The 25,925-nt window shown below is 43.7% G+C and overlaps 1 protein-coding gene across 6 annotated transcripts; it reads right to left on the reverse strand.

The window, feature by feature from the left end:
* Nucleotides 1-118: 118 nt before the first annotated feature.
* LOC128753325 (dynein heavy chain domain-containing protein 1) lies at nucleotides 119-24,855 on the reverse strand. Of its 6 annotated transcripts, XM_053854909.1 has the most exons (48): nucleotides 24,194-24,855; nucleotides 23,950-24,061; nucleotides 23,441-23,622; nucleotides 22,376-22,781; nucleotides 21,954-22,130; nucleotides 21,611-21,814; nucleotides 21,440-21,550; nucleotides 20,205-20,361; nucleotides 19,862-20,116; nucleotides 19,538-19,669; nucleotides 18,985-19,096; nucleotides 18,527-18,759; nucleotides 18,226-18,460; nucleotides 17,399-17,556; nucleotides 17,123-17,245; nucleotides 16,787-17,063; nucleotides 16,460-16,587; nucleotides 16,177-16,375; nucleotides 16,028-16,116; nucleotides 15,733-15,949; nucleotides 15,279-15,404; nucleotides 15,103-15,200; nucleotides 11,967-15,021; nucleotides 11,789-11,891; nucleotides 11,554-11,713; nucleotides 11,211-11,481; nucleotides 9,617-11,132; nucleotides 9,465-9,543; nucleotides 9,152-9,272; nucleotides 8,888-9,074; nucleotides 8,274-8,376; nucleotides 8,057-8,185; nucleotides 7,773-7,964; nucleotides 7,277-7,696; nucleotides 6,786-7,209; nucleotides 6,573-6,671; nucleotides 6,339-6,515; nucleotides 6,084-6,262; nucleotides 4,404-5,420; nucleotides 4,161-4,329; nucleotides 3,520-3,600; nucleotides 3,224-3,440; nucleotides 3,072-3,163; nucleotides 2,856-3,002; nucleotides 1,631-2,247; nucleotides 391-1,326; nucleotides 239-320; nucleotides 119-179 (listed from the first exon to the last, which is right to left on the reverse strand). In XM_053854909.1, exons 4-46 carry the CDS (start codon nucleotides 22,720-22,722, stop codon nucleotides 958-960), a joined length of 13,302 nt encoding a protein of 4,433 aa, XP_053710884.1. In that variant the 5' UTR covers nucleotides 22,723-22,781; nucleotides 23,441-23,622; nucleotides 23,950-24,061; nucleotides 24,194-24,855; the 3' UTR covers nucleotides 119-179; nucleotides 239-320; nucleotides 391-957. The 6 variants fall into 6 exon arrangements, with proteins under 6 accessions (XP_053710884.1, XP_053710888.1, XP_053710883.1 ...); XM_053854913.1 differs by having other exon boundaries at nucleotides 9,471-9,543; nucleotides 23,950-24,855; XM_053854908.1 differs by lacking the exon at nucleotides 23,441-23,622 and having other exon boundaries at nucleotides 23,950-24,855.
* Between the last annotated feature and the right edge of the window lie 1,070 nt (nucleotides 24,856-25,925).

A 25,925-nucleotide genomic window follows, 5' to 3' on the forward strand; every position in this document is an offset into this window, starting at 1 on the left:
AGATGCAGGCGTTTCCAGGTGGAACGCCGAATCCTAGAGCGAAGAGGGGAGTGGATCAAGATTACAGCTCAGTAAATCGATTTAGAGTTGATTTGCAGTTTCAATAAATCAGTTTGAACCTGCAACACTGCCGCAGTGGAGCTAAAATGGATGGTTCATCTTTGGAATGACGTCCAAATCTGCAAGACAGAAAATGAATCAATAATCAAATGTGGAAATGTGGAGCACAAATACGCACGCTCTTCCGTTGTCCAGGTGCAAAAGAAACGTATCGTTGCCAAACTTCTCGAAGGTTTCATAATGGTGTCGGTCCATGTTACCTGGAGAGAAAAAAAAACGACAATTTAGATGATACTAAAACACACAGCTCTAACCATTTTATCAACTCACTCATTCACCAGCAGACACAAAACCAATGAGTAGACTGACAGCAGCATTGAAGTATAGTTTTATAATAGATCATCTGTGGTGGGATTAAAATCATGACTTCATATAGACAACAGAGGGACTTCATTAAAAGCCACAGAGAAGTCAAAATCAAACATCATGCAAACACTGACATTAGATTCATCTTGTAGCTTCAGCAAAGTTTCTTCACTTCCTCAAATCTTAACCTTAACCTCATTCTTGTTGGATCAGTGCTGAGTGGGAAATCACAGCAAAGGTTGCCATAGCTCTTTCCCATGAGATTAAAATATCTAGTTTCACAAAAAATATAATGACATAACTCCCAACATAAAACGGAAATAAATAGCAAGCTTTAACCTGAAAACACAGGGACAGAAAGTGTTTCTGACGATAGGCATAGAAAAAATGCATTCAATTAGATCAATGAATAAAAGAGGTTGCATTCACACTATTTTGCCGAACGACTGTGCTGTAATAAAGCAGGTTCTCCTCCATCTCAAACAGCAGTGCCTACCGCCTCACAGAAGTCCTCTCCATTCTGGAGCTCCACTAGAGTTTGCTTACAAGCCTCACCCTTTTTAAGCTACACATCACAGGACTTAGCTTGGACTTAAGGGGCAGAGTCGTAACAATGTTCACATCAGACAGTCCCTCAATGCCACAGTCACGCTCTTCCAGGTAGAGTGGACAGTGGTAAACAGGTAAGGAAGGCGGTTGCTTCCGTCTAGAGTTTCCGGGTTTCACTTGTGTCTCCTTGACTTGAGCTGTGACACAAACAAGAGGCATTGGGGCGGCCTCGGGGTGGAGGGTGCACTCGAGCGCTCCGGCTTTTTTATCCCACGTTGCCCCACGTATTTCCAGGCCAGATAGAAACACGGCATCTGGGAGAAATGTGGAAGGGTAGGGTTCAGGAACCACCTGCATTACAAAAGTACACAATCAGCCACACAGAGATATGACGAAGAAGACACCTGTAAGGACAAATGCTATGATTTTGGCTTCAGTTTCATGAAACGAAATTGAAAGGATTATTACAAGTGATGTTCTTGTCCAAATGCTAATTTAGATCTTGTTGTTTGGCTCAGCTCAACAGATCCATGTAGAGATAGTTGTATAGAAGAGGTCAGTTGTGTGCATGAGCGTTATTAGATTGTATTAATGTGGATAGGATGAAAATGTATCTTAAATGACAAACAAAAATGGTCAAATCCGACGGTTTTACCTCAAAGTGTAGTGAAACATCGCTGACATTTGTGCGATTTATCTGAGCTGTCTGTCTCTTCATAGCCACCAGGAAGCCTCTGGCATTCTTAAAGGCGGACAGACGGTAAGCACCGCGGGGATCTGAAGTGTTTTCGTGCCACAGGTAACCCCCGAGCAACTGGGCCTTCCTCTCCAGACGAGCCAGGTCCGCAAACTTGAAAAGGGAAGCCAAGGTCAGTGTTCTGTACTGAAAGAGCTGCTGGAGCTCGGTGAGATGCGAAGACACCCGATCAATAAGATCATTCCACTCAGCCAGGATGAAGTCTTGAAGTGGACTCTGAAAAACCGCTCCTAAATTAGCAACTATCGTGCAGTTCTTCTGCTTGAGGGAGTTATGCAGTGCGTGCAATCTTATAGTGGTGTTGAAGTAGTCGGGCAGGACAGTTGCCAACTCAGGGCCAGAGCGACGTGTTATCCCTCCAAAGGTCTGAGTATCGTGGAGTAGCTTGTTCATTTTTTGGCATTTGATCTTGGTGATCTCGACCACGGCGTCAGCACCTATGCCCAACATGGTGCAATCACTGGTGCTTGAAGATGAAAAAGACTTGTCCAAAACTTCAAGAAGTTCTGAAAAATCTGGGAATAGACAGAACACATCAGCAATATTTAACGAGAAGGTAAATGTGAAATACAGTTGACATTTGGACACAAAAATACTGAATCAGGTGATGCAACCCTTTGTCTGTTTACATGAGAACTCAAAAACAGATGAACGGATTCCTACATTTTCACACAGTGTTGAAAACGAAACGAAACTGATTATTACATGTATGTGGCGCCACAGATTACCATCTGGACCTACAAATCTAATGAAGGATCGGTCCTTCTGTGGAAGAGGAAAGGTAAAAGAAAAACCAGCCAAAAAACTGCGGCGTGCTAGTGCCACCTGCTGTTCCTTTGAGTTTATTGTAAATTAGGCTGAAGGAAAAAAATGGGGCAAAAGAACTGACAGTCACTTCAGAACTTTTACAGACAGCCACATGGGCCAAGATTCATCAACACAGCCTTTTACTTGGATATGGCATAGACCATAGACCCCAGTGATGGTATCTAAAATTTCAGTTTCTCCAAATACGGACACCTTCGACAGAGCCATGTTCGATGATAGGACAATGGCATATAGTGGTGCATTACAAGTCAAACTGGTTGGATTGCAAAAAGGCAGACAAAAGGGTTTTGTTTACCGAAGCGATCAGATCTGGAGAACACTTTGGTGAGAAGGTGTGGTCCAGTGTCCACCAGTGGTAGCATTAAGAAGCAAGCTTTAGCAGTGTTCTCCATCACCTCTAAATCAGCAGATTCCAGCACATGACCACCATGCACAAGGTTGACTGAAAGAACAAAGGTTTGATCAGCCAAACAACCAACCAACATCTGTTTAAACTTAAAGTCTCACGTACCAGCTACATATTGCAAGGCCTTCTTCTTGTCATGGCAGTGACATACAATATTTAGGATTGCGTTCACTAACGTCAGAAGGTCGTCCAGGCTCCTGCGATGAACACACTCAATTGTTATGGTATTAAAGTTGAGAAAGGGTACCAGTGCTTACCAGTGATACATCTTCTTTGGACACATATATTTCTGTCTTTGAAGCAGGACGGAGTGGAAGACGAGAGAGTGGAGAATAAGCTCCATAATATCTGTGGTACGACCTGACAAGGTTTTTTTCTGAATGATGGACATCTGCTGAAGGGAGCACATCAGCTCCTCCTTCACACTCCCAGCCGAGTCGCAAACCAGCGGCAGGGCGTTTAACCTCACTTCCACTAACAGCATGAATATTGGTTAGACAAGTGCACCACAAACACAAGCAACAGAGACAGTAACGGCTTAAAAACAACCTACCGGGTAGAGAGGACGTAGCATTTTCTTCAGATACAAACCAAAGGCGGAATTTTTGCTTCAGTTTAATTCCATGGACTGTAGCTTTATTGCAGATGTGGAGAAACATAAAGGTATTGAAAACCAGATGATCAGACAGCAACAACATATTAACATCAGTGGTTCCCAAAATGAGTGATTCTTCATGCTGCCTGGTATTCAGGTATCGGTTTGTTTATGATGACAAAGCCTAACATGGACAGGAAAAATGATTTCTATCAAATGATTAGGCTTTACAAGGGAAATATTTCATTTTTTTAAATTCATTTTTTCCATTTATTTTCACTTCATTTATTTTTAAAGGTAAAAATAAATATAAAAATAGCAATAAATAAATAAATCCAAAATTGTATCTATCATTTCATTTTACACTGACAAAACTAATCCCCAACACAGAACATGAACATGAATATACACGACACAAACCGACCAGATCCAAAAATATGTGCAAGGAATAGTACGTTTGGGAACCACTGATGGAACTTTTTCTTCTTTATTTCACCACAGCAGCTTCTTCTAAAAAAAATATTAATCTAAGAACAATTGTGAATTCCTTTCCCATTTTCTGAAATACCAACTGCTCGTGGATTTGTTCGGATGCTTACCTTGTACGGACGACACAAGCTCATTGATGCGTGCATTGACTTTTCCATCCCATCGCTCCAGGAAGTTGCAATCACTAACAACCAACCAGCGTCGATCCCTGGCTGCTTCGTCGAGGGTTGAGAGGGTGAAGTCTTTGTCGCACAGTCCATTATAAGATATTGCTTTCACCTGCATCAGAGCACAGTTAAAATTACTACTCACAATATTTAAAAAAAACGCACGATGAATGCAAATGTAAGTGCCTTATCTGTCTCGGCAGTACAGCAGGCCAGTTCTTGGATTAATCTGAGGGGCGGAATGCTTGTCCACTCATCCTCACGGTGAACAGGAGACATAACAATGATTGGTCCATCATGCTGAAGAAGAAGTCTTTGGAGACCAAGCGGGTTTCCACAGAAAGGCACATCGGTCCCGACTCTCTGTCCTGGTGTGCAGAGCTGGTGTGCAATCAAAGCATCACCCAGCTCCTCCAGACGGTCCGGGTGGATTGTCTTCCAGAGAAGGGCTCGCTGTATCAAGGACAGATGTGCATGAGTATGACAGGGACAAGCTTCAGCTAGCGTGGCGGCTGGACGGTTCAGGTACTGCTCCCACTGGCAGGGAGCGACACTGACTGATTCAGTCAACCCTTTGAATGCTGGTATTCCTTCAAGGCAATAGAGCTCTCCATGGATTTGAGGAGCTATCCAGCTTGGCAGTGCGGTAGATGACTCAGAAGTAGACTCAGTTGCAGGTGCAGAGGTTGAAATATCTTTAAGACCCATGAGGAAGACGGCCTTCTCAGCAGGTGAGCAGACTTGATTCTGCTGGAGCAGTACTAAAGACATAAGCAGCTTCAGAACAGGCGTGTGGTTTTGGAGAATGCAAGGTCGGTACTGTTCTAGCATTTTAACAAGCATGTAGTTTGTGACCTCAGGAATCAGATCTTCAGGAACCATTCCAGTCGCAAACGATACAAATGGTCTCTCTTCCTCCAGGTAAGCTTCATGCATTGTTTTGATAAACGTGGCCAAAGAAAAGTAGTAATCCGAAGATAGGTGGGACAAATCCTGCAGCGCGTTGTAGAGGGCGGCCGCCAGCTGCGTCAGCTGGTGAGGGGCGTGCAGCAGCAACTTGTGGTACTCCAGCACATTAGCATTCAGCTCCATCTCCGTTTCCAGCCTCTTCAGGACATTCTTGCTTAAAGTCAAGCGAGGAAGAAAACTATTTTTAAGAAGCTTCCGAGGGCTGGAATGCAGAATGTGGTCCATGAGGGAATCCTGAGGACACACAGTGACATGACTGAGTGAAAGCATCTGTGAGAAAAATGTTTATAGCTGCACACTAGCATTTGTTGATCCATATTTTGATCAGCTACTTCAAAATATACATACATCCATACATAGAACTTCAGTTAACCACCGCTTAGTCCTGTTCAGGGTTGCGAGAGTGCCGGAGCCTATCCCAGCGGTCAATGAGGGAGAGACAGGAATAGACCCTAGACAGCTCGCCAGTCTATCGCAGGGTACACACACCATGCACACACACAAGCACACTTACAATTTTACAGTGTCCAAAAAACCTTGGGCTGTGGGTGGAGTACCCAGAGAAAACCCACGCAGGCATACCCTGAACCTTCTTGCTGAGAGGCAGCAGTGCTAACCATTGTGCCATTGTTAAGAAAAAAGGCAGTCTAATCTAATTTAACGAAATAAAAAAGACTTTTCTCCATCACTTAAGATGATCACAAATGAATCCGTTTCTTGTATAAAACACTTAATAAAAGGAAATAAGGCTAAACTAATCAGTGAGGGTTAAGGTTGAAGGAAAGAATGTCTTTAGAACTGTAAGCACAAAAGTTCTTTGATCAAAAATAAATGTTTCAATGTCAAGGGCAAAATAAATGTGGACTGTGATCCACACATGACTGACAAGCGAATTACCTCCTCTTTGTTGATTTTCCTCTGCAGCAACAGCTTCTCATTTTGCTGGTGCAGATGCTGAATCAGCAGATTTTTGCACTGGGAGTGCAGCAGCTTTGACAGCATCACTTCCTGAATCTCTTCTGAGCCCATAGAAAGGTCAACAACATAAACCAGTGCCAAGATAGAGGAATGGATCGCTGAGGGGCAAAAAGATTGGTAAACAAAAAATAATGCTTTTTCTTCCTCCTCATAAAGTTGGCGTTGGTGACTTACCGCTTTTAAACATTGTGACGGGGAGATTAGTGCTGAGGAAAAGGCAGAACTTGGGATGGCTGAGTTTAATGTTTCGCTTCAACCCTGGCTGGCGACTATCTAGAGGGCGCACTAGCTTGGCCAGAAACTCTGGGCTTGGTTCAGCACGTTCCACATTAGTAACTAGCACACGCAAGCCTGTAAACAGACAAGTTTATAAAAATCTAAACATCTCATTCAGCATAATAGGCTGACCTGTTAGAGCAGCGTTGTCCAGCTTGTCCAGCAGCCGTGGGTCATCAGCGGACACCACTAGATTACATTCCAACTCTTCTTCTAGGCTTGCATTGTCCTCTGGTAAACATATTTAAACACACAAATTAACACATGCATTGGATACTTGTGTTGCAGAAAACCTAAAATCGGTTAAGAGGACCATAAACAAAGTACATTTCCCATCAGACTTGCCTGTGAAAATGCATTTTTGAGAGCTTATCTTGAGGTGATGCTGGATGTTTGCCAGCAGATACCAGCGCTGGACCCACTCGCAACTGCAACTCCAGAACAAAAGCTTCACCACCAGTCTGTCGTACGAGGTGTTGTGCATCTGCAACTCATTCATGCTGAGCACCAGACCCAGAGGCTGCTCCAATCTCTCTGAAACTTGGATGGGGAAGCCAAGTGGTCTCTGATGAGGCTCTACATCTCGAGTTCTAAACAGAGAGCTCCTCGGGTCTTGGGGGTCTGGGTCAATCTCTCCTGTCTGGCAAAGTTGCTTCCACTTCACCAGGAGTTCTCTGTGTATATCAGGTCCAAAGGGGCCTAAATAAGAGATGATTGCAGCCAGGATGAGAGCATCTCCGGGTACACATTGTTTGTTCAACTCTACTTCCTGTTGAGAAAACAAAACAACTGTTATACAGTAAATATTTACATATATAACTCCTGTTCGAACTTGCCTGATGTTGAGCCCTCCAGTAGCTGTAATGTGTCTCCAGTTGAGTGATGACCTCGGCAGCCTCTCGTTCAATTTGTTCAACCCCGTGAAGCTCCAGAAGAAGCCTCTTTAGTGCCTTCTGCACACAATCTGACTGACGCTTGGCCTCCTGAAGACAGCGGTGCAGGTTCTCCTCGTCCCTCTTTGCCATGTCCAGCTGATCTTGAGCCTCTTCGGCGAGCAGCTCCACCTGCTGCTTGAGGTACATCAGGTGCTGCATACAGCAACATTCATACACCGCCCGGACCCAGCGGCACAAGGACTCACAAGCCTTGCTAACTTCTCGCACAGTCTCTGGGACAAACGTGGGGCTCCGAACAATGTGCTTGAGCGTGTGTAGTTGCTCGTTTGTCAGAGAATAACGGTCAAAATATTCTAATTCCTGAAGAAGAACAACAACATAACCAACACATGAAACACAAACTTGTGTACCACTACAGGTTTTCCCTGGAATATACCTGGAAAATATCTGGATGTCCAAGAAGCTGTTTAGCACTTTCCCAGCCTGGAGGACGATTAAACAGCAGACAAATGGCATCCATGATTTTAACCACACCATCAGGTGGATCTCTGTAGTGACGCACCTCCTCCAGATCAGCCGGATTTAGACACTTCAGAAGCTTTTGATTGGAGTAGAAAATATTCTTAACCTGGGAAAAATAATATTGCTGCTGTGACTGAAGTATCCCTCAGTGGAGACCATAGCAACACGGTAACATTAATGTCAGACAGAAACGCTCACCTCGACTTGACGATAACTGATTTTCCTCTCCAGCTCACGCAGCTTGACTTCTTTGTGTTCACATTTTTTCTTCGCCTCCATGTAGACAGCCGTCTTACATGCCACACTCCTAGAAAGCTGTTTGTCAAGCTGCAGAAAAAGGTGCAAATAGTCATTTATGCACAGACTGAATTAGAAGATTTCATCTTCTATATTTCTCTTGAAGATTTCCACCAACCTCCTGCATCTCAGCAACCTTCTCCTGCAGCTTGAACAGGTCCTGCTTGTACCGCACTGCCATGTTGCTCAAGGCGTTCAAGCAACACATGACATTAGAAATTCTGAAAGACATATAGGTTGACCTTTCACTTGTTTAGATACTACATGAGGGCAAAATAAATAATTTTATTGACAGGGAGCATTCTGGGTTTGTAGGTATCCATGATCCCAAAGCCAAAATAACCCAACTCAGACAACTTCTTGGTGTTCTTCGCATCCCAAAGGGGCCGATAAAGGTGAGCAAGTGAGCGAGTAAGTTCAGAGAGCAGCCACTGCTATCAGCTAGTATAACCGAAAACATTAAACATCAGCCAAAATAGACCTGAGGAGCAAGCATTCCCGTCACTCACTGGATAATAAACGGTTTGAGATTAACCTCACAAGTGATGTGATGTGAATTGTGGATTGGCAACATGTTTCTGTTTCAAGTCCAATCACAAATGACAAGATGTCATTGCTGAACACAAGATATCAAAATAAACCTTTAAATGCTGCACTTCAGTCGTCTGCCATTTAAATCACCATCAGAAATTGATGTCTGTTCCAAAGAAACACCAAATGAAGTAGCCTTACCTGTTTATTTGGCCTTGCTGTTGCTGATGCAGACGTTGACACAGGAAATTGAAGTGCGAAATAAATTCCAAATATGTCCGAGGGCAAAAAGGTTGAACACTGAGGAACACAGATGAATACCGGGAAGCAGACTGGTGGATTTCTGCCATGGACAAAGCTAAGCTCGGGAGCAAGCTACCGGCACTGACTGAAAGATAATTTGAAGAGGAAATATCTTGAGAAGACTGAGAGGATGATGCTACATCAATGCACCAATGGACTTACACTTCTGGAGAGTAGATTTCAAATGGTGAGTGGCCACTTCTACAAGTGACTCGTGGGACCAGGGTGGAAACACTTCAACCAAGAAGCTGAGTCTCAAGGCTCTGCTTATTTGGGTTTGCATCTGAAAAACATAGTTGGACTGATATTATACAAAGTGACAAATCATTAAATATGTTAAAGAGGATCCAACAGTACAACTTGCTGATTATATAAACAGAAATACATATGTACTTCCCAATGTGTTGAGATTTATCCAAGAAAAAAATGTGTATTTAATTGTGGTGACATGAAATATGTAGCAACAACTTCTCACACTCACACTTCTGCTTTCTGGCATCGCAAAGGGCATCAAAAGGAAGACATGTACGTGGCCATGCATCTGGGTCGCATACCTTGTTAAATAAAAAACATCATCAAAACAGGACAGGGCTGTGTGTTTCTGATGATTCAGTTACTGCCTCTTACCTCTCGAATATCCAGTTTTTCAGTAGTGATCTTTTGGAGTTTTTGGCTGCCGTCATTCTGGTGATGCTGCTCAGAATCTCATCGGTATTTGGTCCGGCGTATGATCGGTCAGCAATCGCCACCAGCAGTTCATCCCTCACAGAGGAGCTCACATCCTCATGAACCATGATGAAAACATGACTGTCATCCAATCTGGCCTGGTTCCCAGCTTCTCGCAGGACATCCAGCAGGTTGTTTTCATTCTTCGAGTCGATCTCTATCAGTGTGCAGCCGGTTATGTCGGCAGCAAAGCGCAAGGTGGTTTTGCGGCCTGTGCCGTGTTCGGACCCAATCAGGATGCCATGTCCCCCTGGTACCACCAGAGCCTTCAGAATACGTACCAGCTGAAGAATCCTCTGTCTGTGGACAATGTATTTTGAGGTAATGTGTCCAGACGCATCCTCAGACCTGTCCATGAAGGCGGAAAACTGCTTGACTAGATCGTCCAGGTCTAGTTGCTGATAACGGCATCCATGTTCAAAAGCGTTTTGTCGATGCATTGAATTGAGGAACACCGACAGCCTAGGTCCAAACACAAGCTTGTCCATTACACACTCTATCTGGTGATGAATCTCTGATTCATGGGGGAGATCTGTTGTGGTTGTCTTCACAGAACTCTGGACTTGCTGGGTCTCCTCTGTGACTGTAGAGTCTTTACTCTTGTACGACAGCTCAGGTAACGGTGTTACTTGCTCAACACTTGGTCCATCTAGATCACTGCCAAGCCAGAAGTTATTTGCTGTGACTGTTGGCAGAGTGTCCACCGTCGAGGATGTCCTCAAAGAAAAATTCAAAGTGACGGAATGCAAGTCATCCACAACACTAATTCGAAAGTGCTTTTCCACTGTATCAGCGATGAGCGACTCGAGAATTTTGAATTCATCCTCAGAGCACAAGCGATCGCCAAAGGTGCGCATACATTCATGCGCCCAGAGGTGCACAACATTAAGCTCCACCACGTCTGGCTCATTCAAAAGAGGAAGTAAATACTCCTCGATACAGGTTTTCTTCTGGATGGTCGCCACAGCATTCGGCTGCCACAAGCACATTCCTTGGAACACCTTCTGAAGGTCATGATGGGAGAACATGCAAAACGGTGTCTGCGGTGTGGGCTGAAAAATGTTGCACACCGCATGGTATACGTCCACAGTCGCATTCACGATACAACTTGACATGTCAGTGATGTTAGAGATTTCAGGCATGTCTTTAATCCAGTGTTCCAGCCGCGGAGAGTGAATGGAAAAAATGATGTCGATGGTCAGGCTGGGGAGCGTGAAGATGGAGAAAAGTCGTGAAAGCCGAGGGGACAGCACGCTGCTGTGCTCACTGTCCAGTTCAAAAACACGACAGGTGGACATGTACTGGATCATTCCAGGACTTAATACCTTAAACTGATAGCCATCAAATGTCACGATTTCCCCTTGTGAAATACTCTGTCGTAGTGTCTCAAGAGTCATCGACATTTTCCCAAACAAATCTACAAAAAAAGAGATTAGAATGAACACACGCTGCTTGTTGAATTGACACAATGACTTGGTGCACTTCATTGACTCACCACACTTGACTTCATGCAAGTCATCCACAAAGAGAATCATTCTTGAATCTTTCATGGTTTCCTCTATTGGTGGCTGGCAACTGAGGGCATTTAAAATTGTGCGCAAATCTCTAAAACCTAGATTCTGATTAGCATGCAGTCTAATATGAGGCTTTTCAAAGGACAGCAGACCGTTGCACAAGGAGGTTTTTCCTGACCCTGGCTCCCCTGCGAGCATGATCGGCTGGTTTGCCTCCAGCATCAGGTCCAGGATGAAAGAGTACTTTCGATACTACAAAAGAAAGACTTCATTTTGTTAGTCATTGTCTAACCCCTACAAGTATTTAACCTGAAGAATACAAACCTTGGGCGTGACGGCGTTTGTCAACAGTGTGTTCTTGGGATTTACGTCGCTATCAAAGCTAAAAAAGTGCTCAAATACGGTGCCATTATCCGGCACAGCAAATTTGTATCGGCTTTCAAGTAAAAGTTGCCGAGCAATCGCATCAAACTGTGGCCAGTGGCTAAAGTGATGAAGACATTTAGCAGACATCAACAACAAAGAAACCAATAAAACCAAAACATGTTTTGAATCTCACCGTGGATGGAGGTGGCCACCAAACCCCCAAATGTAAGCAAGGACAAAAAGCTCTTTCATCTTTGCACCTGTTGCACACGTACCAGCTTCATACCTTTCTGTCACTAGTGAGGAAAAAAAACAAACAATTAAAACTGTTCCCTGCTTAAGTTTAACTAATTGAATCATTCGTGAAATACCTTTCTGGCACTTTTTGGTTCCTTCATTTTGTTTGAATTCGTTTCCAAAATGCTCCACAAAGGCGGAGAGAATGCGGATAAATGACAGGACTTCTGTCATTCCATTCGAGGACCTCTTGCAGGACCTGGCTTTCTTGGAAATCGAATGTTTGCTTAGCAACTGAAGTGTTTTGGAGAACAGGTCTTCTACCAAACTATCCCACATTTTTAAAATCCCTTGGTCGATTCTGTGCTCATCTGAGATGTTCCGAGCTGCACTCGTCCACACAGCTTTCCAGAAATCGGTTTGTGTAAAATAAACAACACTAGCTTTAGCCACTGAGGAGGGACAAGCATCACTCAGATCAGTCATTTCCATGAGCAATTTAAAGTGCGATTGCGATGGTTCAAGAATTTCTCCAGAGGATATGAAGTAAAAGGGCTTTTCCATGTTGTTCATCGTGCTCAAGCAGTCAAACCAGCTGGGGTGTCCAACAGAGTCTCCATCCATCACAAGCCATTTCACTACAGGCCTTCTGTCAATCTTGCTTGTGCAAGACATGATGAAATTTGCGCTTTCATGTCTTTCTGAATCCCGTAAGATTTTCACGATAGCACCTTCCAGCCAACCTTGTACTTCACAGTAGCAGCCGAACATCTCTTCCAGAGACAGGGCATTGGGATATAAGACTGTGATATTGGCGAAGCTCCATGTGGACCCTGAAATGCTATCATGTGACTTGATGTTGGACTCCTCGCTTGAATATTCAGCAACATATTCTCCTCCTCGCGTGACAAGGGTATTGAGAGCTCGAGCTAAAGCCTGGTAGCAAGTTGTCTTTCCACTTCCAGACAGTCCAACTAGCATGACTGAGTGCGAGTACTTCAAGGATTGATAAAGTTTGAGAGCATTGCACAGGATTTCTTCATCACAGTGCAAGCGCATTCGTTGCAACGTTTCTGTAATTGCCGCCTTGAGTTTTTCATTTTCTTCTTCCTCGATACCTTTGTGAATCAGAGGAAGTTGGCAGGCAACTGGAAACACATCCTTGAAAATGGTGTTGAACTTGGACGCTGCCTCGGCGGAATCAAAGAGCGGTGACAGAACAGCAACAAGTGCTTTGACGATCGCCATCTCTTCTATGACTCCTTGTCTGACTGAGAAATGTGAGTTGCACCACTTAAACAACTCCTTTGTCTCCTCTGGATCAACAGCCGAGTTGTGATCCACAGATTCCTGGGACGTATTAGAAACAACTTCCAAGATGCTCTCTCTTAAGTACTTCTCTGAGGCAGAAATAACCTTTCTCAGAACAACATGTTGTCCACCATTGTCACCCAGTAGAAATGTCGGGAGGCAGAGACAATCTTTGGCCAGGCTGAAGAGAGACACAAGGTAATGGCTCAGCAACCTGGCCTCTGTGAATCCATAGGACGTCAGCGTAACCTCCGCAATTATCCTCAAATCTGGGTGAGCTAATGCGACTGGTCTCGTTGAAAATCTGAGACTTTGAGAGGTTTCTAACGTGCATATCTTTGAAGTGATGAGAACACATCCAAAGCTTAAACTAGCAGACAGGCGTCTTCCTGCAAGAATCATTCGACAATTGAAATCATCAGACGAATCGGCATTCTCACTGACATTAGTTTTCTTCTCTGCCAAGTCTTGAGTTTTCCCACTCATGAACGTCATGAAAGTCTTGTGAATGTCATGCAGATGCTGAGCCAAGGTCGACTGGATTTCTAAAGTTAGCAGATCAATGCAGTCCAGCACAAGCCACGCCCCGGTCGATAGAGCTCCATAGAGCATTTGATGGATGAGCCTTGGCTTCTGGCTGGGGCAGCACTGCATGACAACAACCGGTCGCCCAAGCATTTTGCCCAAGTGGACCACAGTTTTGCTTTTTCCAGACATTAACTGGCCATTCACAAACCCACTTCTATAGACAGTGAGAGCAAGGACAATGCCAATGATTGCTCGATCTGTGGATGGAGTATGGAACATGAGCCAATCGTTGGGCCCAAAGTACTCATAACCATGATGCAACCGGTGACCCAGGACATCCACATAACAAGGTTGGCCCCCATGTCCCTCTGCATTCTGTTCTTCAGAGTTTACTGAGTACTTCATGAAACTCGACCACTCGAAAGATGACTCATGGTCACATTTCACCTTCAAAAGTTGAGAGAGTTGTTGCACATGCTTCATTGCGAGGAGAACAAGAGCCCGTAAACACATCACTGTGTACTTGGACAATTCAGATTCCTTTTCTGTAAGTCGATCTCTAATTGATGCACCAAGCAATTTAAGTTTGTCCAGCATGACCTCTTTTATGTTTTTTAAACACCCTGAATTTGAGTCTTTAAAAGCCTGTAAGGCAACCTCGCGCCACTTTGCCTCCTCTGCTATTAGAATGCACTGCAGAGGATATTTGGAAAGCAAGTCAAGCATGGGCAGGGCATCTCTCTTCCTTTCACCAGTTGGGAGAAGGGCATCTTTAAGGCTTGAGATGGACTGTGCAAGTTGTCTGTGTACAGCAGCACATTGTATAATGAGTCGTTTCAAGGACATCTTCAACTCATCTTCGAAGATAGCGAACCACTCTAGTGGATTAGGATGTGGTTCCAAGAAGGTAACAAACGCCATGTGCTCATGAAGACCGCCATATACTCCCAGCACAGTCATCTGCTTGAAGCTATCACACATGCCGCTGCATATTCTCGATTCCTCGTGACAAGTTTTGCAGTCGACGTTGAGCCACTGGACGCCTTGAAACAGTCTGCGCACAAAAGGCAGCAAGGTGGCTGGTGTTGGGTGGAAAGAGAGCAGCTGTAATAGTTCCCTTTCACTTAAGAACCAGAGTCGAGGATAATGTTCGCAAAGGGAATTCTCGACGTCCGAAATCTGATTGGCAATGGCCTCCATTGTGGAGATGTCCTTAAGCAGTATCTCGCTCAGCTCCAGGCCTCGTTCATTATTCATCCTGATGTCAATGAGGTGCAACACTCGAGGGTGGCCAATTAAGCGATGAGCCAACTTATTAAAGTCCTCATCAACTGGTTTAAATGCTTTTTGCTGTAAAAGCCGGAGAAAACAAATTAGGCTTCCTCTTCAACGAGGCTAGGACATGACACACAAGAGGGTCGGTTCGATTACCAGAGCTGTTGTGTCAACATGGAAAGTGCTTTCACTGAACAGCTTCTTCAGAAGTGTCCATTTTGTCTGGAATTGTTCCAGTAAGTCAAACAACAGATCTAAAGGGGAGGAGCAAATAAATGGATGTTTAGGACTTCCAGCAATACACGCGCACATGCAAGAAACAACAGGCTTACCGAGCTCTTGCAGTAAGCGTATCCAGTCTTCCACTTCGGATCTGATGTCAGCACTGTGTGGTGACTCCAAGATTGTTGACAACGTCATCAAATCGTGATCTACCTCCACAATGAGAACATCCAGACCTGAATAAATGAATAAACATTCAAAACTAGCAAAGCTGCGCATTTCACAAGACTTCAGAAAACGCAGCATTGAATCATCAAAACCACTTCCACGAATCGAAGCACCATGAACAGGAATGAATCTTTTGTTGCAGGGGTCAAATCACTTGTACGCCACAGTCGCATGCAAGTTTATTTATTTTAGTGAGTTGGTTATATGCTGTGTGTTATTTGTTTATTATTAATTTTTGCATTGCTAAACACAAAAGCCATTGCAACAAGTACACAGAACACCACAAGTAACAGGTCTCACAACAAAGCATCCAGACCCACTTAACATCCATCTTACCTAGAATTATGTACCGCTCATCATCCAAAGACGTGTGTAGGGAAGAATGGGTGTTTGTGAATGTGCCAAGCTCGTGTTCTCTTGTTTCATTTTCCTCAGCAAGATGCCAAACAGGAACAGCAAAATTATCCAGCTGGAACAGCTTGTCTTTCCATTTCTTTGCCAGACTGTGCAGCGTCTGCTCGATGTTAAACTCTGATTTTGCCTCCTTGCATGTCTGCGGGTGACTCGGAATTAAAACTCATTGAATGAGTGTGGTCAGCTCCAAACCTCTGTGATATTGCAGAGTCCCAACCTTCATGATTAAGTAATGATGAACCTCAGGCCTTTGGCACAGCAGCTCCCCAACAGTAATCTTCTCTGGGACACTCGCGAGACCCATTCCTGCCAAATGAAAGTCATGTTAGAGTTGCACCACTGTCTGTGGTGGGATGTTTTCCTCACCATTGAAAACAGCTCTAAAATGCTTCTGCTTGAGCATAGGGTCCTGAAGTTTAGCCAGGACTGTGAGCTGACAGCGCAAGCTGTCCATTTTTTCCAAAATCATTTGGAGCATGACATCATCGGTGGATATGATGTCTGCTAATTCTGTGGCTTGCCGCTGCCATGCTTTAATCTTCTCTTCAACATCCGGTATTGTCACCTAAGAAGCATGAAACGGTGAGGGTGACTCATGGTGAAAGACACGATCATCTTCACTTTGAAGAGCTCAACGGTGTTGAAGTACCTTGCTAAACATTTCCTTTTTCCAGTCTTGGAGCCATGATTTGTGAGAGGCTATCAGCTCCCACAGATCCTTTCGTGCCTGGACTTTCAGACAACCCACCGTCACAGCAGACAAGTCCAGGGGAACTCCTAAAGAAAGGCATGAAACAGCAACTGTAGTAGTCGGCATGAGTTCCACCAAGTGCAGGTGAAATTGTTGACTTTCTTGTTTGTCATCAACAACATATTCAACAGTTTCTCCTGCCCCGCTATTTATTTATGGTAAGGAATTATCAAAATCCCATGCACAAGGTTTTTACACAAGGGCTCAGCATCACTCCTTCCTCACCCTGCAGTTTTTCATTATTCCAGCTCAGCTGCTCCAGCTCTGCCTTCATCGTCTCTACCTGAGCACACATGTGGCCCAGCTCCGAAATCATCTCTTTTGGATTGTTGGTGGGAACAAGGAATGACCCGGAGGTGGCCCGCGAGACCACCCGCTTGACATCACTGACCAGAAATCGGAACATAATTTTCATCTTGCCCAACATGGACGGAAGACGTTGAGACACGTCGTCATTAGCTCGTTTCATGAGGACAACAAGCCGAGTCCAGGCAGCGAGAGTCTAGAGCACACAAACAAGCTTTAAAAATGAGCTCCAAGCGAACCTCAATGTAGGCAGACCTCTTGTTCCAACGTCACTTCATCCTCAGTCATCTGCCTCTTTTTGCAAAGGTTGTCTCGGAGGGCTTGGATGTACTCTAAACGTTTCTTCAAGTCAGGCATTGTTCTTACCGACTCCTTTACCTGAGGACAGACAGACCACCATGTTTGATTCTGATCCGTTTGCAGAAGAAAAAAATACAATAACCTGCAGAGAGCGGTGTGGGACCTTCAAATCTAAGTCTACAGACTCCTGCCATCTACACAGTTCTGTACTGAACAGATGAGAAGTCTTACCATTCTAGCATACGCTGAAAAGGCTTCCAAGTCTTGCGGCTCAGCTGTGAGGTCAACTATCAGTTTTTCCAGGACAGATTTGAGACTCTTTGAGTGCTGTTTGATCTGTCTACGGATGTGCTGCTGCACCTCCACTATGTTGGCGTTCAGCTGCTCAACTGCAAAGAAAGAATGATTAAAGCTCTTATTCAACTGTGGTTTATGTGAGGCTCACGTTTTAAAATAATAAGATGAGTAACAGTCATTAATTTTAATATTGTGATGTGTCAACCCTGCTGGGTAGGAGACGTCTCCAGGAATTCATTTTGCAGATGATTTCATTCTGTTGAATTCATTCCAGTCATCAGTCAGAGTTGACATTAATATTGCAAGGATCTTAAGCAGCTCATCAAAACCCAATAAAGAATTCTATGTAAAATAAATATCAGCAATTAGTACAAGGTTCTTGGAGTGTTATGAGGCATCATCATTGATGAGAACTATGAAACGGGGTAGAATAAAATCATCAATAAACAACTACATTGTTTTCATCATCAGCTGGGTTTGTGATTTTATACCCCTTGTCATGCTAGAACATGTTTCTTCACAGCCCGTTCTACGTGGTGCGTAGTAGCGACTAAAATACACATATGAAAAACTTAAATCCAAAACCAATGTTGAGAGCAGCAACATGATGATCTTATAACTATTGGTGTTGGATGAAATGAGAGACAGGGAGCAGAATTATATTTAACATCTTTCAATAATTACAAGTCAAATTCAGCACATTATTAAGACATATTTCCCATTCATGACTGAAAGTGATAGACTCTTAAGAACCTACTTACCTATATTTTCCTTCAAGTGGATACAATTGATGGTGAATAACTGGGTGGCGTTTGAGATGTAGGAGTCCACTGTATTGACTCGTTCGACCCACTCCCAAACTGCCTTGATGTGTTCTTCATATACAGAGGCTGGCTGAATGCTCGCAGAGGTCTCATTCCATTTCTGAAGCAGCACATTTGTCTCACTTAACCAACTGTAGCTCCGACACAGCTGCTGCACATCTAATTGAGCTTTCTGCATAAAACAGAACAGTTAAATGGCTTTTGTTTTTTCCTTATTTGGAGGCAGTTGAAGACAAACCTGCATGAGCACAGCCTGCTCCAGCTGCACTTGACCTGACAGGTCGTTGGCACCGATATGCCACAGGAGCTGCTCTTTAGTTATAGGGTAGTAGCAGCTGTGCACTCTGTCGCCCTCCACAGAATCCCCGATCTTCTTTGACAGGACGAGCCGGACATTTGGCTCCTCTTTCATCCACATCCAGCAGCAAATCCTTTTGAGGTCTTTTGATTCGTCACTGCCCTCGTCTTCCTCTAGAAGGCCATCAGTCAGAATATGATGAAAAATTCATTTAACAGTACATTTAGTGGTCATCTTTGAAGTAAAAGCTTGAAACGGATTTCAGAGAGAAAGCAGGTGAGGAAAACTAGGGCAGAGGAAATTAATTTAAAAAGACGTGAGACCATCAACCAAAATGTAGAAAATCACTCCATAAAAAAGGGGTTAATTGGTTCTTCCTCAATTGTAGAAAAACACACCTGCTTCAGTCGGACATGAAGGAGGGAGGAAGTCATGAATAGGGTCCTTTTCAAAGTCATAGTTGAGGTCACCGACAACCTTGTTCAGGAAGAGCCCACAGTCCTCACACATCTGTAGAAAAACGAAAGTAAAACTGGAGCGAAATGAGCTACTCGGTGAACAAATTTAACTAAGAAATTATTGGGCACTTTAAGTGGGTATCTTGTCAATTGTACGACTCAGCCATGCCAGGTAGAACAAGGGTAAAACAGCCTCCAGATTAAAGAGACATTTAAAGAGGAAAGAGGTCGATGTTGTGAAGTGATCAAGGGGTTAGTAAAGTCTTTAAACATTTTCCTGACCTTCAATGGGATTTAGACAAACAGTAACAGTAAGAAAAATTGTTACAAAGATCCTAGACTCTCAAGACATGGGTGTTGAGACTTGAAAAAATGCTGGAGAAAAAGCGTGCTTTCAGTTCAGAAGTATTGATCAAATGCTTCCAGGGTCAAGCTGCCCCAAAGAGCAGCCCAAACACACAACAGGGTTAAGCAAATAAAAACCAATGTTCACCTGACAAATAGAGTCCCTGATGCTCAGGAGAGCTTCACTGAGGGCTTCCTGGAACAGACGCACTGGTGGGTCTACTGCTAACTGACCACTGGTGTCAAAACACAGCTCAGTTTGAAATGGACTCTCTAGCGTCTGAAAGAAAAGTGATTTTAATGAACATTCACATGTGGAAACTGCGTTCCATTCCCCACAAGTTTTTCATTGACTGTTGTTAACTGAACCCCCAAATGTTCAGCTACAGATACTAGCTTAAACTTAGCTTTGCACTTTATAATACACTTTTAATGTAAATGTTAAGTTGTGTAATGAATGCACGTGAATCACCTTGAAATCATAATTGAGGAAATTGGTCAAATCTTTTTTGAACAAAGTGAGGAGACCCTGCAGGATCATGTGATTGATGAGCATGCCGAAGCTGCCCAGTTTCCGTAAAACGCTCTTCACGTCGGCGAGCTGCTTCTGCAGATCCAGCTGATGACCCAGACACCGGTGAATGGGAATGAAGCATTTCTGTGGCCTTTTCGAGTATTCAATGTGCAGCAGCAGCTCTTTATGGATGGAGTAAATATCTTCTCTGACCTGCGAAGAATGAAGAAACAGCAGGAAACTTCTGACGGACAGTTTGCCTTGAGACCTTGAAACACCAAAGGAAAGATCAGCTTCATACTCTGTTTAGGATGACTGTGCGCTTTTGTGTTACTTTCAACACCATCTGAAGACACTCTTGATTCTTCGCCAACAACATGTTTTTAAAATCCTGCAGTGTGTACGGCGTTGACTCATGCAGAGGAAGCCAGTGTGTTTCACTGAGTTCTACAAGGACTCTGCGGATGACAAAACCATGAAAGTGAAAATATTTTAATGTTGGTCTCACAAAAAAGAGAGTGTCTGAGCAAAGACCCGAGGGCTGCCAAGAGTAAGACAGAAGACAAATTATTTTAATTTGCTTTTACTATTTAATACTTGTTCCCATTTCGAAACAGCGTTCATTTTTTCATTTTTGGCGTTTAAAATTTTCTGTTGTCGCCCACTGATTTTCTGCCTGCTGTTTTTACTATATTGGTTATTTAATCCCACCGCCCACACTGTGCCACTGTAATGTGCAGTAGATGGGTCACAAGTAGTGAGTGTCTCTGCAGACTCCAATCCTTGCTCACTGATGCCCAGGCTGGATGGTGCCCAGTTAAAGCTCCTGAACATGTCACTGATGTAGGTGGTTTGCGATTTATTCCGCACAGTCTGTTTTATTTCCACCTTTTGTGTTGCATTTTTAACTGTAAATCATTGGTGGCTGTTGGCTGTTTTAAGATTCAGATGTGTTGTTGTGAGGCTGCAGAACGAAGAACTACACTGCAGATGGATTCATCCATCCACCACCATCATCTATGCACATGTGAGGTCAGGTCACAGAGGCGTCCCTGACTTCACTCCCTCACTGCAGTAGTAACATCCTCCTGAGGGAATACCGAAGCATTCCCAGGTCAACTGAGAGACACAGACTCTTCAAATTGGGGGCTCTTCCTAGTTATCCGGAGTACCTCACATGGAGGACGTCATTAAGGATCCTAAAGAGATGCCACTTATTTCTGCTGCTGTGCAAGTGGCATGGATGGGTTCTACTTTGAGTCACTTCCAGATGACTGATCTCTGATCGTATCACTGAGAAAGAGTCCCACCACGCTGTGGAAACTCATTTTGGCTGCCAGTTCAGGACTATAGATCTGGTTTGACAAGTCAAAGATCACTTGGACCCCAAAACCAAGGCAGGCCTGCAGGAGCTTGAAAGAACATCTCCTGCAAGAGGGGTCTTAAAGCCTCAGAGACTAATGACCACTCGACCAACACCACACCCCAAGTTTATCCCTATAAGAGCCTCAGAACGTTCAAGACTATTTGACTTACCCGGACAAGAGTTGCAAGCCCATCCTGTACTGGGGAACAGCCACAAGCAGTATCCCATCCAGTAGTTCGCGCTTGCGCTCAAAAATAATCTTGCGCACATTCCAGCGCCACCTGAAGCCACAGAGTTCAAACAGCGCTCAGGCAGGCACAAGAAAACAACACCTAACTTACCGATCAAACGCTTTTTGGACTCGAAATTGTCGGAAGAGCTTTATTTCCTGCAATGAGTTCCATATGGAGGACTCTCTGTGCCATTGTTCTAAAGTCATGACGTCTCCGTAGCTCCCACCTGACACATGTATGACCGTTTTGGGGGAGAAAATGAAATGCTCTGCGCCAGCCTCACAGGAGTTGACCACTCTTAGGTCATAGGGTCTGAAAATACACAGGAAAAGTGGAACCTTAATAGTGGGTTCTTGGTGAAACATGTTTTTCATCACCAAATAATCAGTCAAATATGAGCCATATTTCTCTCCCTGAGCTTCATCACGTGTGTGGTAGTGGAAAAACGTACTTGTAATAGTCCCCTTCCATCTGCTTCAGGTAATAAAGGTTCAACGCCTCAGTGTTCTTCTTGGCATACATCTCAACTACATCTCTGCCACTGAATGGATATTTATTTGCCAAGTTTTCCCCATCATCTTTCAACACCGCAGGTCTTCTGGTCCGACTTGGCACTTTCTGGTCCAGGCTGAAATAACAAACGACACAGTGACAGAAACCAGTGCCACCATGAGCCTCGGAACCAACCCATCTTTTCTGCTCTTTTTAGACGGAGTTAATCCCTGTCATAGACCATAACCCCTACCCTGAACCTCATAACTTTTCTTTCCTCGCGTCAGAACAGTATGTTTACTCTTCACTTGGATTATATTATAATCAAAATACTCAAGTCTTCAGCCTCTGAGACACGGGGCAGTCATGTCCGGGGCTCACCTCTGTGATGTAATGGCATCAGGAGGTCTGATGGGGATGCTGAGGCTGAACTTCCTAGGTTTTCGCAACTTATTTTTAGTGGCAGCCTTTCTATTCCCGTCAGTGAGCCTAGGAAGTTTCTCAGCTCCGTCGCTCCTCGCACTTTCAAGGATGCCGGCTGGATTGAACAGCGTCTCGGGCGAAGCAGTGAAAGCCGGCTCCGTGACTATTGGAGGCAGCGTCACTTGACCACCAGAGGAACCGGGCGCCTGCTCTTTCTTCTTCCTCTCCGAAAGACTCCTCTTTGATTTGTTTCTCAAACTCGACTGGGATGACCCATCGTGAGGTTTTTGATTTGCGGCAAACATGGCGCTGATCTCTACAAAAGTCTCATCTGTGGGTGTCAACCTCTGGCTCTACATGCATCCTTGGAAAAGTTTAAGAAGACAGAGAGAAACATCAGAAGTGGCTTTAATTTTCACACATTAAATGAATGAGAGTTTAACATTTGTGAGTGTGGGAAGAGAGCGGTTATTTAATGTGTTTTTAATCACCTGTGAGTAATTCACCTGCGTAAGTACATCTAAAAGGCATTGTGAAAGAGATTTGCCAAGTCAAGGTGAAGCAGCTGTACAACATGATGATAAATACCCCGTTACTCTCGATCATGTCCATTAATTCATGGAAGCTCAAGAGCATTCATGAGATCAAAGCTCGCACAACCTTTAAGGGCTTTAAAGGGTCACTATATTCTTTGATAGATCAGTCACTGAAGCCAGTTAAAACACCTGCGGTCTTAAAGTGAAAAAAACTGATTTGCATTGAACAGAAATTGGGAACTGAGGAAGATATTGTGGAGCATGTTTACTGGTAATGACGCTTGCTTTCCTCTTGGGGGAGACACTTAGCTAACCATGATATCTTATGAGTAGATGCTTCGTCATTAGAAGAAAAACAAGCAGAGATTTATTTTCCTAAGGGGTGTGGGTTTATGGAAATATAATGTATGCATTTTTTATGACTTGTTTGAGGAATACAAGAAAGGACACATCTCCATTTTGATGCGTCTTCATCCACATGACGCACCTTTTGCTTCAGACTTGTGGCTCTTCCATGACCCTTGACTGCCGAGTCTGTCAGCTACAAAAATATATTTGAGTTGAATTCCCTGAGTGGCTTCTTTAGACGACTGAATTTCCTCCATCGACTGAGGTGTTTTTTGTTGTCTCCTTTACACTCACTCCTGCGCCCTGGCTTTGGTTCAAACCCTGTCCGAATTCATCACAAGCAATAACCTCCAGACTTTTATTACTGGTTATGTAGAGGTTTAAAATGCAATTTAACAGCATGGACAGCATGAATACAATAATTTAGAACAGAGTATTATGTTTAACCTGAGGACATAATCATTGTGGAGCTAATAAACTGCAACCTGCAACCATCCAAATCTCAATATAAAATTAACTACAATAAAAGTGCTGACACTAGTCGAGTATGTGTGGAGGATATGAGCACTGGAATAGGGAAATACAGACTAAAATACAAATAAAAATTGAAAAAAAAAGGTTGATATTTACATATCCACTTTTACTCACGTAAATGTTTCATTCTTTATTCCTGCATTTATAGTGGATCTGAATGTTGACACACAAGCAGCACACAAGCAGGAATAGAGGTCTCCTCACCTTCAGTGTGATTTCAAATCTCCTGTGAAAGAAACGTGTACAAATTACTGATTTTAATGAGCTTACTTTGCAATACAGTCGCAGGACAATGTCAATGTCTTTAGAGGAGAAGGGATTAGACCAATTTTCTTCTTCTTCTTTGTGCTATATTCACCACTGTAGGATAAAATAGTCTTCACGGGGTGAGGTAATAGTCCCTCAAGAAGCTGGACTGATCTACAGCTTCATTTTGGACAGTTCTGAAAAAAAACAAAAACCAAAGTTAAACCATTAAATTTTGAAAGAAGAGTTTAATTGACAACTCTCTGATTTATTAGAACATTACACGAAATAGAATTAGAACGTATTGCATTGTTTTCCTGAACTTTTTACTTCTAAAATTAGCATTACAGTGCTCGTGTGTCACTAGAATCATATTTGAGACGTCAAAACATCGACAACACAGTTACGGTTCAGGCGACTATAAACACGAATGTTACTTCAGTCTTGCTAAGTAGCTAAAGCTAGCATCGAGCTAAACTCGCTAACTCGTTAAATCAGAGCTCTGGACTTTGTAAACCGGAATCTTCATAACTTCCGGGACAAATTACAGTTCACTAAGACTCGCCATGGATTCCAGATAACTGTTAAAGCATCCGGAGGAGGAAACTCAAGTCAACTTACCAGAGATACTTGTTACTTACCTGTCGCGGAGAAGTTGTCAGTGAAGGCGAGGAGACGGCTCGTTGCCATAGCAACAAGAAATCGCGCAGTGGAGTGAAGGTCACATGTAAAATGTGCGTTTGTAAAGTATGTATAGTGAAGTTAGAACAACTAAAATGTGTTTTAAGGAATACACTTTACAGAATTTCAATAAAAAAAGGTGCTTTTTCCTACACCAGAAATGCAATGTTTCTTAAGGGATGCATTAATAAAAATAAAATATTGAATTATGGATATGCTTACATACAAACTAAAATTGTTTTATCACTATTGAACTACTGAATTGCAAGAATACAAACTATATTCCTTACAATCGATGGTGCATTGGTGGTGGTTGTTATTACAGTGGTACCTGGGTTCTGGACCACAGTCCGTTCCAGACGGCCGTTCGAGAAGCGATTTGTTCGAAATCTGAATGGATTTTTCCCATTACAATGAATGGAAAAAGCAATGATGCGTTCCAAGCCTTAAAATAGTCTTTTGTAGGAGTGAATGTCGAGTGTCTGCTGCAGGTGCGCTGTTCCTCTATGTGTGTGGCCGCTGCATGTGGGAGGGGTTGCCGAGTGAGTGACGTCTCTCCAGAAGTGAAGAGGTGCCCGGTGCGTGTCCAGCTCTGAATGTGCGCTTCTGTGCAGTTTGGCTGTGACAAAGTCATAAACCAAGTCACGCTCTGTCCCAGACTCGCCTCATCCCTGTCCCAGCTCCAGCCCACAACAGGACATCAAACCCTGGAGTGAGCGCTCCAGCACCTCCCCTGTGACACTCTACCACGGTCCAGTGCGGAGACAGGAAAGGTTTTACACCTCAATATGAAGAAAAAACAGCCAGTAAATGGAGCTAACGGGACACGTCTGCATACAGAGGCTGCGTTATACACAATAACAAAGCGTGTTGTGGGTCAGCTGATCGGTCCGCGCACGTTATGGTTTTTCCGCGCGCGTTATAGTTTTTCCGCGCGCGTTATGGCGTTCGAGTTCTGGATTTTCATTCGAAATCCGAAGCAAAAAATTCTCTAAATTTTTGTTCGAACTCCGATTTGTTCGAAAACCGAGGCACCACTGTATTATGAAATAATAAAATGTTTTACAATAATGTTTGGATTGATTTCATATTATGAAGGAACACGCAAATGCTCTGAAATCTGTCATGAGATGTGTAATTGCCACTGCAGCCACAATACTGTG

This window comes from Synchiropus splendidus, chromosome 2 (assembly GCF_027744825.2).
Source record: "Synchiropus splendidus isolate RoL2022-P1 chromosome 2, RoL_Sspl_1.0, whole genome shotgun sequence".
NCBI classification, from domain to species: Eukaryota; Metazoa; Chordata; class Actinopteri; order Syngnathiformes; family Callionymidae; genus Synchiropus; species Synchiropus splendidus.

Excerpts from the sequence above, each read along its gene's own strand:
- LOC128753325 (XM_053854909.1), bottom strand. The coding sequence starts at position 22,722 with ATGTTTGCCGCAAATCAAAAACCTCACGATGGGTCATCCCAGTCGAGT. Across the intron at positions 19,670-19,861 it reads TCCTCAATTATGATTTCAAG|ACGCTAGAGAGTCCATTTCA; the intron begins GTGATTCACGTG and ends CTTTTCTTTCAG. Across the intron at positions 16,117-16,176 it reads TTTTAGAGCTGTTTTCAATG|GAATGGGTCTCGCGAGTGTC; the intron begins GTGAGGAAAACA and ends TTCATTTGGCAG.